The following is a 13631-nucleotide window of genomic DNA, read 5'->3' as shown; positions in this document are numbered from 1 at the left end:
ACTGACTGACTGACTGGTGTCCCTGTATGTACCTCAGGTCAACATAGTACCGTGACTGACTGACTGGTGTCCCTGTATGTCTGTGGTCTCAGGGCAACATAGTACCCTGACTGACAGACTGACTGACTGACTGACTGGTGTCCCTGTATGTACCTCAGGTCAACATAGTACCGTGACTGACTGACTGGTGTCCCTGTATGGCTGTGCTCTCAGGTCAACGTGCAGAGGAAGATGCGTTTCACAGGCATCGTGACGCAGGGCGCCAGCTGCATGGGCTCCGCCGAATTCATCAAAGCCTTCAAAGTGGCCTCCAGCCTGGACGGAAAAACGTACACCATGTACCGAACAGATGACCAGAGGAAGGACCATGTGAGTCTACTATACTACACCACAACAATACACAACGGAACACAACTCTACAAGATTGGACCATACATTACTGTAATTGCTGTCGGGCCTGGTGGTAGAAAAACAAATACCATAACCGGGTTGTAACAAAACACAGTCCAGCTAGCATCTCTAGCATAACACTGACCACATCACAGTCCAGCTAGCATCTCTAGCATAACACTGACCACATCACAGAACAACACAATACAACAGCTAGAACATCCAGGGTTGGATTTGCTGGGAAATATGCCTCTGCTTTTGATGGTCATTCTATTTTCTTTTAATGAATGTGTTATGTTTTGTCTCTGCTTCTGCTCAGATTGAATGAAATACACACATTTTCTTTTGGGAAATGTGTGTATTTATTAACATCATTTTTACAACATAATTCAGTAGTGTATTGCACTTTTAAATCCTTAGAGTCGGCCGTACCACCCATGACCAAAAAAAAGTACATCAGGGTGTTCCCTAACTCCTAAAAAATTAAGAGTTTACATAAACTTTCCTTAATAATTAGATCTGGTTTCAGTATTGATTTATGATATATTTCTCTATTATTAAGGTTATTTTCTGTATTGGGGGTGGGGAAGTGGGGGAAGGTTGGGGTCGCGAGACATGGACAAAGCATTTCCGGGGGTCCCCACCAGCCAAAAACGTTGAGAACACCTGTATTATGTTATAAAATTGGACAGTCCACACTCCACACCCAGGCACAGAGCCACGTATGATTGTCGTTTCGTGGCAATGGCATTGTCACAGTCACTCCGGGATATGGGATATGAACAGCAGATGGGGCCATCGCTGAAACTGTACAGTGACAGGCCACATTAAGGCAAGGAACAGAGACCGTTTACCATTTCCATAGCAGATAGTTTATTGTTTCCATAGCAGGTCAACCTGTTCAATTGTAAATATTGTAATCTCTTATATAAAAATATGAAATAGCTATACGCTCTCCCTTCCTTTCTCCCGTTTGTTCGCTCGCTCTATATTTCTCTCTCCCTCTCCCTGACAGGCAGGTGCGTACAGTTAAAAAAACGATGTGTGTGTTTGTTTGGGGATCCAATGGTAATTCCGATGGAGCATTAGTCCGACATGTGGGAACAACGGTCAGACTAGCGCTCGAACATGCACTGCTCCCGTGCTTTGTTAGGTTAGGGTTTGAGGTAGGTTGTCGGTCTAATGACTGTCAGACCAATAATAGTGTCGGAACTAAAGCCTGTACTCTATGTTTGTGTGTGTGTGTGTGTGTGTGTGTGTGTGTGTGTGTGTGTGAGAGAGAGAGAGCGACAGAGAGAGAGGAGAGAGTGAGAGATGGAGAGAGAGAGGTAGAATGACATGTGTATCCTATATTAAAATTACCTTGTGAGTTGAAGTTGGGTCAACGGACGTAAACGTAACATGCACTGATGTCAGACACAACAGAAACCGTTGTCTAACAACACAGATTCGGGGGTTATGAATGAGGTCGTGCACATGAACATTGAAACAGTGTTTTACATTAATGGTCGAACAGACTTATGGGTTTTATGATGGATTTTAAATTTAAAGTATGCTCTTTCTCTAGGTGTTTTTAGCAAATGTCAACAACGATGGAACCAAGACCAACCTGTTTGACCCTCCCATCATCGCCCAGTATATCCGTGTCATCCCAGTGATTTGCCGCAAAGCTTGCACTCTGCGAATGGAGCTGGTTGGCTGTGAGCTCAATGGTAAATACACACACACACACACACACACACACACACACACACACACACACACACTCTGTTTCTTCTTTGTCTTTCAAGTTTCACTGGGAGGACGAAACATGTTCAAGAGGAACATGCTATATGTGCCTCCAAAGTTTCCACACCTCTGCTGAGCAGCAGTATTAATTTTCGTCTACTAAAACAATGACAAAGAATGTTTGTCGACTAGCTTTTTTCACTGAAGAAAACAACTTCACAGTGTGGAAAATTGTCGCTTCACCATTCACCATTTTAATCCTCCTTCACCAGCCTTTGCTTCTGAATTTTAACGCTCTTATGGCGATAGTTGAGTCTTTTTTCACTTTCTCCCCGCCGTTCAGTGCCCTCCCCAAAGGTGGTGCCCTGTGCTACATCACCTGAAATCTTTCCATTAAGCCGGGACTTCCCTCCTGTGCCTGCTTCCGATCCGTAAACAGGGCCAATTGTGTTTGTTGGAGCGCCCGGGCCAACCCGGAGGCACCGCAGAGGAATCTGACTCCACTTTCCATGTTAGTGGTGCTGGGCAGTAACTTTACCCTGCCTGCACCACCCAGACACCCCTATAAAGTAGTTTTGTACACTATAAGCAGTAAGCACTGATCATAACTCATAAAGAATGTTGGAACACATACAACAATATCAGATTATATCTCACACAATCCAAACGCACGCGCACACACACACACACACACACACACACACACACACACACACACACACACACACACACACACACACACACACACACACACACACACACACACGAACACACGCCGAACGGTTTGCGTCTTGATACCGGAAGGTTGCCAGTTCGAATCCCCGGACCGGCACGTTAAAATTACCACCGCTGAAGTGCCCTTGAGCAAGGCATTGAACCCCAAACATGAAATGTTCTATGAGCAGGGCGTGGCTGTAAACAAGCATCTCGAGCTTAGTCCACTTACCCTGGGTAAACAAAGAACTTTGCTTTGCTTTACACACACATACACACACGCACGCACGCACGCACGCACACTTACACAATCCTCTGTTAGACAAAAGTACCGTCAGGTCATTTATAAACACCATATGGATGCATTGGAAACATTGGCACAGACACGCAGGGTGCAAAGGAATAGGAGTTTTCTTGGAAACCGCAAAATCCACATTTGTCATACCATCCTCTGAGTGTTGTCACGCATGCTGAGTTGAGCCAAGATAATATTTGGTTTCTTTTATGTCTTCTCTTCTGCAACAAACGTCGATTGATCTCTCTGTTGGCTTTCATCTGACGCCAGTGTGTATCTGCTGCCAGCGCTCTGTCTTCATTACAAACTCCCATGTTCCTCTCTTTTCTGTTAATGTTTGTCAGAAAGCGTGGAGTATTTTGTCTCTTTGGCTTTGGGCGTGCATCCATGTGTCTATCTCTGGTGTGGACATCACACTTTTATTTTGACATATTTGTTGTATGTTTGTCTCTCGTTGACGTGGACATGCCTGCGAATGTTTAAGTCAACTTCTTGTGTTGTAATGTGTGAGTCAGCTTTTGGCGCTTTGAACCTTAAAGACAGTAACTCTCTTAGTTTTTTTTTTTCATGAGAATGTTTGCTGACAAAAGGCTGGATGTGCCAGTATTGACAAAGATCTACAAGCTCACAACACATCACAACAATGCAGTGCGTTGAGATTGCAGATCGGCTATCTGCCACAACAGAGTTTATATCAGGCAGTGGTTCCCAACCAGTGGTCCGTGGACCACCAGTGGTCCTTGAGGGGGTTCCAGATGGTCCCCAGCTAAATGATGGAGAGTTCGTATCCAAATGGACCTTTTAGATCTTTAACTCTTGAGACCATGAATGAAATGGACCCTTACGGGTCTATTGGGGTTCATTTTACTCTCTCAAGAGTTCAATTATTGGTAAACATCTGTACTTAATTTTCAAGAAGTCTTCACAATTATTTTAATCGTTTGCTTGTTATCTCTCCTATTGTACTCAACACAGCATGGAATTGTGGACTAAATCTAAAAATTGTCTGAGGCTAAATCACCTCAAATGATGGTCCGTGGCCAACTTGTCTTTGGAAAGGCTATAACTACGCATATCGATCATATAACTACAAATTTACGGTCTCAGAACCTATTTTCAGAACTCGTGATGTGCTGACTCTCCGAACAATAGTTCTGCCTGCTTAGAGTTCATCTGAGGTTATTCAGGTAGTTTATAGTTTAAACACCTTGGTCTTCCATTTCCTCACATAACATCCCTTTATTTGTTCACATCACTAGCTTCAGCTGCTTGCATGTCCCCATGTCTCTCGTCCTCTCTGGTCTCACCTCAGCAGTGTATTCGAACACGGCAGGTTGTTCCGAGCCCCTCGGTGTGAAGTCTCGCCTGGTAACGGACCACCAGCTCTCGGCCTCCAGCACGTTCCGTACGTGGGGCATCGATGCGTTCACGTGGCACGCCCACTACGCCCGCCTGGACAAACAGGGAAAGACCAACGCCTGGACCGCTGCCACCAATGACCGCTCTGAGTGGCTGCAGGTAGGGAAGACACTGTATACTAAACATGACGAAATGATCTTCTGTTATTGTGAGAAGTATAACGGCTCTAAAATGTTTATCTTGCTCTGTGTTTGTTAATACTATGTATGTGTGCAGGTGGACCTGGGACGTCCTAAGAGAATCTCAGGCATCATCACCCAGGGAGCCAAGGACTTTGGCAATATTCAGTTTGTCAGCGCCTTCAAGGTGGCCCATAGTGACGACGGACAGTCCTGGACTATATTCAAAGACTCCACCACCAGGACAGACAAGGTCCGTTCAGACAGCTTGATTAGAACATCAGTAGTATGGACAGACCTTGTCTGTCCACCACCAGGACAGACAAGGTCCGTTCAGACAGCTTGATTAGAACAGGGGTTCTCAACCCGTGGGTCGCGACCCCTCGGGGGGTCGCCAAATTATTTTAGGGGGTCCCCAAATTATAAAAAAAAAAAAAAGATTCATTTTTTTCACGATTTTTCAAAAATAGCAGACCTACAAGCTCGTAGCGCGCCACTCGGTGGCGCGCTATGAGCTTGTAGATCTGCTATTTTTCAATAGCTAAATTATAACAATGCTTAAAACACCAAAAGGGGTTCCCGCCCAAAATGGTTTAAGGTTATTGTAGCAGTCAATTTATATTGGGGGTCGAGAGGGGGCGGGGCGGGGGTCCCGAGACGTTGCCAAAGCATTTTCGGGGGTCCCCGGCCAAAAACGTTGAGAACCCCTGGATTAGAACATCAGTAGTATCTTCTATAAATGACGGCAGTTTCTTTACATATGGCTTAATGGTTGCGGTTATGGTGCCATTTCCCGAAATAATAGGGCGGCCAGGAGGGTTGTCAAAAGGCTGTTTGTGGATTTTACAGTAAGTAGAAAGAAGCAAGCATAGGGGAGTCAAGTAAAAATGTAGATGCATCATCCGAAATCCATCGCGACTCCTAACGTTAACAATGATGCTGTGGAATTCTTTTGTCATATTGGCCAGCGGGTTGTTCAAAAGTTGTATGTAATGGTTCGAATTAAGTTGCTGTTTTGTTTCTGTGATATATTGCTCCCTAGACAGCACTACAACAGCACCCCCTTTTTCCACTGGGCGGATAACAATATCATCATCTTTAGACAAATCATCAAGTGCAATATGTTCTCTATGGGTCAGGTTCGCTTTGTTCACCACATCAGAGGCATCATTAAACAATTTCTCAATATGATGATCTTTTTAGTAAAAGCAATCAAAGAGGGATCAGAAACCATAGGTACAAAACGAGACTTGGGTCTAAACACCATGGAAGGGTCAGGAAGGGTCAGTCGAGAGTGTAGTATCCGAATTTGAGTCCAACACCGGAGATGGACTAGGGAAGTTGTGCGTATGCCCAGAATGGTGGTGATACCAGGTTTTTAAATGTAAATTCCGATTAAAGGGGAATTTCTCCCTAACCCTTTTTTTTTACAAAAGTAAGTTGATAATTATATATGTATATTGACCAAAAAAATATATAAAAAAATAGTATTACCAGGAAGAGTGCAGTGTCAACAATGCATGGAGTGTTGCTGTCACATCATCTAGAACAGATGTGAACAAAAAACAATTGCGCAATTGAATAGGAGTTCTAGCGTTAGACCCCTCCAGGAGCAGCTGAAGGAGCAGCTCCAGGACCAGCGCCCTATATCTTTTTTTTTTCTTTTTTTATATTTTGTTTTGGTCAATATACATAATTATCAACTTACTTTTGTAAAAAAAAGGGTTAGGGAGAAATTCCCCTTTAAGATCTGAACAAATCAATTCTGGTATTGAAGAGATTAGTATTGTAGGTGGGGGCAAACGACATACCTTTTTAGACAGTACATTTAGACAGTACACTCAACTGGTCCCTACTGAGATTAACTTTAGACATGTTTACTACTGCTGAGGTTTAGTACTGTTTCTTCGGCTGGTCCCTCAGGCTTGTCTGTCGTGTTGTCTGTCGTGGAGTTGTGCGTTGCCGCTGCTGCTTAATCATTTAATAACACAAAGTTTCTGCCCATCACTGCGGAGTATAGGGGTTTAAATCATCCGCTATGTGCATCTTGGCAAGACCTTCCAATGGGCTGGCCGTGTTCGAGGCAGGGAAGCTAGACCGCAGTAACGACTGGTTGGACAGGGAGCCTGTTCAGTGGGAAGCAAACTGGGATTTATTGATTGATTGATTGATTTGATTTGGTGACATAAAAACGAGCACAGAGCACTTTATGTTGTTCCAATAAAGGATAGCTTGTTCCTCTGCATGCATTACGCCCTCCCGGTGAAAGAAGCATACTGGCGATGTCACGTGAATGGAATGTTACCCGTTCTCGCCTCTACCTTCTCTAACGAACCAACTATTAGTGCTCAGCAGTGAGAAGGGACAGTAGAATAAAGAAAAGATCTGAGGCAGAAGGAAAAGCTATTAGTTTACTTTTCAGGTGACGTATTCATTTCTTCATCTGGAAGCAATCCGATTGACATTTGGCTCGATCAGTCTTCGGTAAATATGTAACAATTCATCCAACTATGAATTTAAATGCCAGATGTGCAGTCGGTGCACCTGTGTCCAGTGAAAGTAACCAAAACAGAGGGATTGAATTTAGGATTTGTATCCTCAACTTATGTCAGAAGGAAAACCACTCATAAACTTGTTTTTATGAAGAATAACATCTAAATCAGGCCGAATTCAGTGAATATTCAGACATATTACTAACCTACAGTACAGAGTTGAAACCTCACATCACAACTGGCTCTCATTAACAACTACTCTACACATTACACATTATTATAGGTCACTGTATTGTTTTTAATTATTATTATTTCAAAACATAAAAAAATTACATTATTATGTATTTTATTATTATATATATATTATATATTTATTTCATAAAGAAATAAAATAAATTCCATAAATTACAAAACTAATGTTTAAGAAGTAGTGAAAGTAGCAGACCTGCTAGCTCACACCTGTGAACTTGTAGATGTGCTATTTTCACTAGTTTGGGTCCCGAGACATTGCCAAAGCATTTCCGGGGGTCCCCGGCCAAAAACGTTGAGAACCCCTCTAGTCTACACTCCCAAGTCTCAACTAGCATTAATTAACGTTAAAACTTAGATTTTGTTTTGTAACGTTTTTGAGTTTTGACACTTTGTTCTGATTGGCTCTCAACCCCCAGATCTTCATGGGTAACTCCGACAACAATGTGCACAAGATCAACGTGTTCGAGACACCCTTCTACGGCCGCTACGTGCGCGTGCTGCCCTGGGCGTGGCACGACCGCATCACCCTGCGAGTGGAGCTGCTGGGCTGCGACGAGTAACCCCTCCCCCCCATACCCCCCCCCCCCCACCCCCCACCCCACCTCTACCTCCTCACAGCCAGTGGTGGGAAAGGTCAAAGGTACTCGACCTGTTTTACTGGAGTTAAAAGTATCAAGTATCAACAATGTAGAAATACTCTTTTACAAGTGTAGGGCCTCACTCATTGCATTTCCAATGGGAGTCACATGGTTTGTGTTGTATGAGGGGGAGGGGCGCAGTCGAAACACAGCCGAAAGCCATACAACAGCTTGTAGTCCAAAATGTGGACTACAAACCATGTGACTTCCATTGGAAATGCATTGGGGCGGCCATGACACTACACAACATTCATCCAACAAGCATACAGCAATGCAGTAAAGGTCTGAGTGAGGCCAAAGTTCAGAATTCTAATTTAACTGGAGTAAAAGTACATGGTATTCGTATCGAAATGTACTTAAAGTACCAAAAGTAGAACGTGCTCGACACTGCTCGCCATGCGTCCCATTTCACAAGTTTTCGAATGTATACAAATATTTTGGAAAATGTCAGATCTACAAGCTCACAATGCGTCACATCGGGACGCATTGTGAGCTTGTAGATCGGCTATTTTCTAATGGCCAAAATGTATATAGGACTGAAGTGGTTAATGTATGTTTTGTAATAATAATCGAAATCTATCTATAGTAACTAAAGTTTTCAAATAATTGTAGTGGAGTAAAAGTACAATATTTGCCTCTGAGATTTTGTGGAGTGTAGAAGTAAAAGTATTAGAATTGGGAAATACTCCAGTAAAGTAAAAGTACCTCAAAACTGTACTTAAGTACAGTACTTAAGTAAATGTACTTAGTTACTTTCCACCACTGCCTTTACCCCACACCTCTCCTTCCTCACCTTCTATTCCTTCTCCTCTTCTGACTGAGCCACACCTGCACTGCCTTGCTCTTGGCCCTAGGGGGCAGCAAACACCACCACCAGCAGCACTCCAACAACCCTGGATGGATGGGGGGTACTAGGGGAGGGTCAGATTCCTCTAATCTCTGGCTCCATGGCCCATGGTTGAGTTGATCTCACACAGTTGATCTCACACACCTTTTTTTAATTTCTTTGTTTTCCAAACAGATGTCTGACCGAATAAATCATAATATTAGATCATTGTTAGTCCAATTTGGCTTTGATGGATCTGCAATCGCTTTGAGGGGAGCAAAGACTCATGCAGTCGTCGTTTGTCATGACGGATCTTTCATAAATGTCAGTGGGGGGGAAAACAAAGTTGTATTTTATTTATATTGATCTTCTGTCTATCTGATAGACTAATAATACTATATCTCCAGATCTCTGATCACTTGAAAGGCGACCCCTGGCCTGGCTCATATTTCAATCATATACATCAGCCAGTCGTCGCGCAAGAGTGGGTCACGACTCGTACAACACTCCCTCAGGGTCACGGACTTGGAGCTTGGTTTGTTTAGTGGAACGGGCGTGGTATTGTTGGATTAGGACTCGATGGAGAAGGTCAACCAAAACCAGTTGAGAAGTGCTAAAGGTCAGGGGTCAGGGGATAGAGGTGATGTGGGTAACAGAGTACTGCTGTGTCAGCTGGTGCTTGTATGGACTCTGACCCTGAACCACTTCTACCTGGGCAAACCCAAACCTCAAAGACTGAGAGGGGAGCTCCTCTACCAAGCTAACGCACGCTTATACATTTTATGTCCACTTTCAGAGACAATGGGAATTCCTTGCTTTTAGGGTTGGTGTGGTCTGTTTCCGTTCATGGAAAACATGAGTGGGCGCTGCCAGCACTATACATTACATTGTATACAAGGTTTTCCACATTTCACGAAGATCTTTTACTGTATGTTTATTGTGTATTAGAAATAAGATAAATGGAAAATAATCACATGACAAATTCAGTTCAGGCCTGAGTATGACCCGGCCTTTTGGAATGCTAACTAATCACTCCGAAACTTTGTCTCCATATCGCCACAATTCAGATAAATAGCTATGATGTAACAAAAGAATATTGCTTTGACAGCAGGCATGTGAGGTTTAGTGTTTCTAGCATCTTCCTGCAGTGATTTGGCAAGTAATAAGCTTTGCATTTGTTATTTTACATATTATTTACACAATTAGTTTGAGCTGTTTGAGAGAAGGAAACATCCATAGTATGACCATTTGACTCATTAGAATATAGTTTTCTATAAAAATCTGCTAGTCTGCAAGTAATATATTTAAGAATACTAACTATTCTTGTATTGTGTACATAATTGAATAAAACTAAATGCTAAATTAATTTATCAAAGTAAACACGTTTGTACAATAATTGTACAAACACATAGTTTACTGGTCATCGATAAAATACCCATTCCATACATTAGACTATTAAAATATTGCGGTTGTCAAAAATCCATTTCACGATTAACGATTGCTGATTAGATTAATTCCATTATATTTCATTATACAATGGGTCATTATGTCAACAACAAGCATGCCATGAGAGATTCTGTCATAAACGTGATTTTGTGTAAAAGAAAAATAGAGAAATAATCATTTTAAATAATAGGTTTAGCTATTCCCTCAGATAATGAGTTTAAAGGTCTCCACACACCGGGCGCGAATCGGATGCGAATTCGGATTTTTAGCAGCGTTTCTCCATCGGTTTTCCGAAAAACGCGGCCGGTGTGCAACCACCTTAAGTGTGTCTCCTTAAGCACCATCACTGTGTTATAGGGATCTGATGCAAGGTTGGACAATAAAAAAAACAAGGATTATGGGAAATTGTTTTGATCATTAACAAAAAAGAAGAAAAAAAACGGCTGCCATTTCACAAACACAAATCTTTACTAATAAGTTTCAGGGGGAAAAGTAGCTATAAGTAGAAATTATTTTTGAGAAAAATGATTAAGGTTGTGTTTCTATACCTTGTAAACGGAGAAGATAAAAGTATGAATATTGATGGATGCCTGGCCTCAGGTCAGACCGTACTGGCACTGGACACGCTACTGAAACACACACGCGCCGCACACTGAGGTGTGCCTTCCCCTTTCTCTTTGTGGCACTTTTCAATTATGGATTTTTCTTTAATATACAGTATATATTTTTTGTGTTTTGTGTTTTTGACATTTTAAATATTGTGAAACCAAAAGGGTATTTTACACAGGAGAACAATAGTAAATCTAGTTGTTTTGTTCATTCATAGATCGATTCATAGATCGATTCATAGTGGAATGGCAAAGATGATCTAATGGAGCTTAGCGTTGTTAGCAGCATTTGTATATACTGTACTCTTTTACTGTACAATGATTTGTTCACATGACTTAATAATGTTAATGAAGAGGGGTTTTCTTTTTCAAAATGAGAGGATTTGAGGAGTTCTAACAAAAATGGTAACGGTTATCGTAAAGGAGTAGTTCACTCAAAATAATAATAATTGTATTTTAGATGACAAAAATATGGAGACTGTTTGTTTCTCCTACCGGAGACTCCGCCAGTCATCAAATGATTGGCTAAGGTCCTTAGGAATATGACCAAAAACCTAAAACAATTCATTTTTGGGGTGAACTACTCCCCAGATTCTAAAAATGTCTTCTACATCCTGACAGTTTTCTGAAAAAGCTATGTTTCTATGTCAGTCGTTCTTCGATTTTTCAAAAATAGCAGACCTACGAGCTCGTAGCGCGCCACTCGGTGGTGCGCTATGAGCTTGTAGATCTGCTATTTTTCAATAGCTAAAGCATAACATAATGCTAACACCAAAAGGGGTTCCCGCCCAAAAGGGGTTAAGTCTGTGGTAGTCAACAAGGAGACATTATTTACTGACTGGCATGTCTCATGTAAAGAAATTAAGAACGTTTTTAATGATGAATGGTTCACTTAATCGTAATGATGTTCTCCTCACCTTGGATATGATGTATTTTATTTTGGAAAATAACTCTTCACATGTTTTGCCACAGTCTCCAATGTTCTACACAAGGGTCTAATGTTCTGCATTACAGTTGAACAAGGCTTTGAAAATCAAATTATATATTTTTTTTTACTGCTGTACTGAAGGGACAGCAAGTCACAAATCTGACATATAATGTTATTCTCTCTCCCCTTAACTCATGTTGTCATCCTTATATCGACTTCCATTAATTCAAAGTTATGGGCTTATGTGCAATATGATACTGTATTTGTTTTTGTTTTGTTTTTATAAGAAAAGAATATTAATTCAATAGTATTACAATGTGAATTGTTGCAGAAAGCTGGAGCTTGCATGTGGACATGGTAGTGCCATGGAGAGATGGTAGTAGTGGTTGAATAGTGTCAAACACTGTACATACTTAAAGGAGCACTTCACCACTTTTCAACATCTCTTCATATAATTGTTCCTCACTAATGTTCATGATAAAATACCACCATTTTCTCCTACTCAGTCTGTGTCTCATAGGAAGGCTGTGGGCAGTTCAGAAACCCGTCCACCAGTGACATCATCGATGGTGAATCCAAGCTAATAGAAATGGCAGACTTTCTTTTCCTGAAAAGTTGCAATGCAAAAGTTGAAGCCATCGTTCTCACGATAATAAAAATCTAAATATATTTTAAAACAAATCTTGTTTTAAAAAAAATCTGCCTAATGATGATGTCACTGGTGGACATGTGTCCGAACTGCCAAAAGCCCTCCTATGAGACACGGACTGAGTAGGAAAAAATGGTGGTGTTTTATCATGAACATTAGTGAGGACCAATTATATGAAGAGATGTTGAAAAGTGGTGAAGTGGTCCTTTAACATTGCCACGGGAAGTTCCCCCAAAAAACATTTGCTGTGTTTATTTTGCGTCTGCATGCATTGTATCCGCCACCACCTCTCAGAAGCAGAGTATATCATTTGTGTTGCTTTAACGGGTATACATTTCTGTTTTCCATCGTGAAATGTGATCCCTACTCAACTGACCCTCGTCCTTACACACTGAAAGCAGTTAGTGCTGTTTGGTTTTGTAGGACTATAGGATTGTTGACTTAGGTGTTGTTTTGTTCACCAAGGTTCACGTTTCCTGAGATTCAGTCTCCTTGTTCAGGTATTCTATGATTAAAGATGTGTTTTTATTGGATAATAATATCATAGTTTGACCTTTGATCATATGATGGCTTTGATTTGATGTTTTTTATTTTATTTTTTTCCCTTTTTTTTCTTAACATTGTGTTTTAAGATGACTTCTTTATGTTTGGCCTTTGTATCTGAAAAATAATAAATACAAATAAAAATTTAAATATACACAGCCCGTTATTATGATTGATCCACACCGATCCTTCTACTCTGTGTCGGAGAGAGAGCAATGGCCATGGTCCTTTCATTAGGAGGATAAAAGAGAGGGATGAAGGATCCATCCAGTAAATAATTGAAATGCAGGCGTTCTGAGTTAAAGATGGTATAAATCCGAAGGTTTAATTCATTGTGGCCATTTTCAATATAAAAGGGGATCAAAAATGCAGGGGATTGTGGTATAATTCCTCCTGTTTAGCATTTCTACCCCCAGGGCCTTAATATGTGCTGGTAGAGGCTAGTCCAGTCCTCTTCTGTGGTAGACAACCTTCTGGAAATATTCCTTTCTCTGTGGGGATGCAAGTGAAGGTGAACCTCACAGATAATGCTATGGAGATGAATTCATAGGAGCAGGGAGGGTGAATGGAGATTGAATCCTTGT

At 41.5% G+C, this 13631-nt stretch overlaps 1 protein-coding gene across 6 annotated transcripts in view; it reads left to right on the top strand.

Annotated features, from left to right (window-relative positions):
• mfge8b (milk fat globule EGF and factor V/VIII domain containing b) overlaps nt 1–13201 on the top strand; it is a 48931-nt gene extending 35730 nt beyond the window's left edge. For 2 of the 6 annotated variants that reach the window (XM_079501495.1, XM_079501493.1), the window contains 5 exons: nt 214–369; nt 1958–2102; nt 4461–4645; nt 4763–4918; nt 7826–13201. In XM_079501495.1, the coding sequence (XP_079357621.1) occupies nt 214–369; nt 1958–2102; nt 4461–4645; nt 4763–4918; nt 7826–7969 (786 nt within the window). In that variant the 3' untranslated portion in view covers nt 7970–13201. Of the gene's footprint in view, nt 1–213; nt 370–1957; nt 2103–4439; nt 4646–4762; nt 4919–7825 lie in introns of all 6 variants that reach the window. The other 4 variants (XM_079501494.1, XM_079501492.1, XR_013790060.1 and 1 more) reach the window with 3 other exon arrangements.
• The last annotated feature ends 430 nt before the right edge of the window (nt 13202–13631 follow it).

This window comes from Electrona antarctica (assembly GCF_951216825.1).
Source record: "Electrona antarctica genome assembly, chromosome: 5".
Taxonomy (NCBI): Eukaryota; Metazoa; Chordata; class Actinopteri; order Myctophiformes; family Myctophidae; genus Electrona; species Electrona antarctica.
The sequence above is the reverse complement of the archived record's forward strand: the minus strand, read 5'-3'. Positions and strand labels throughout refer to the sequence as shown.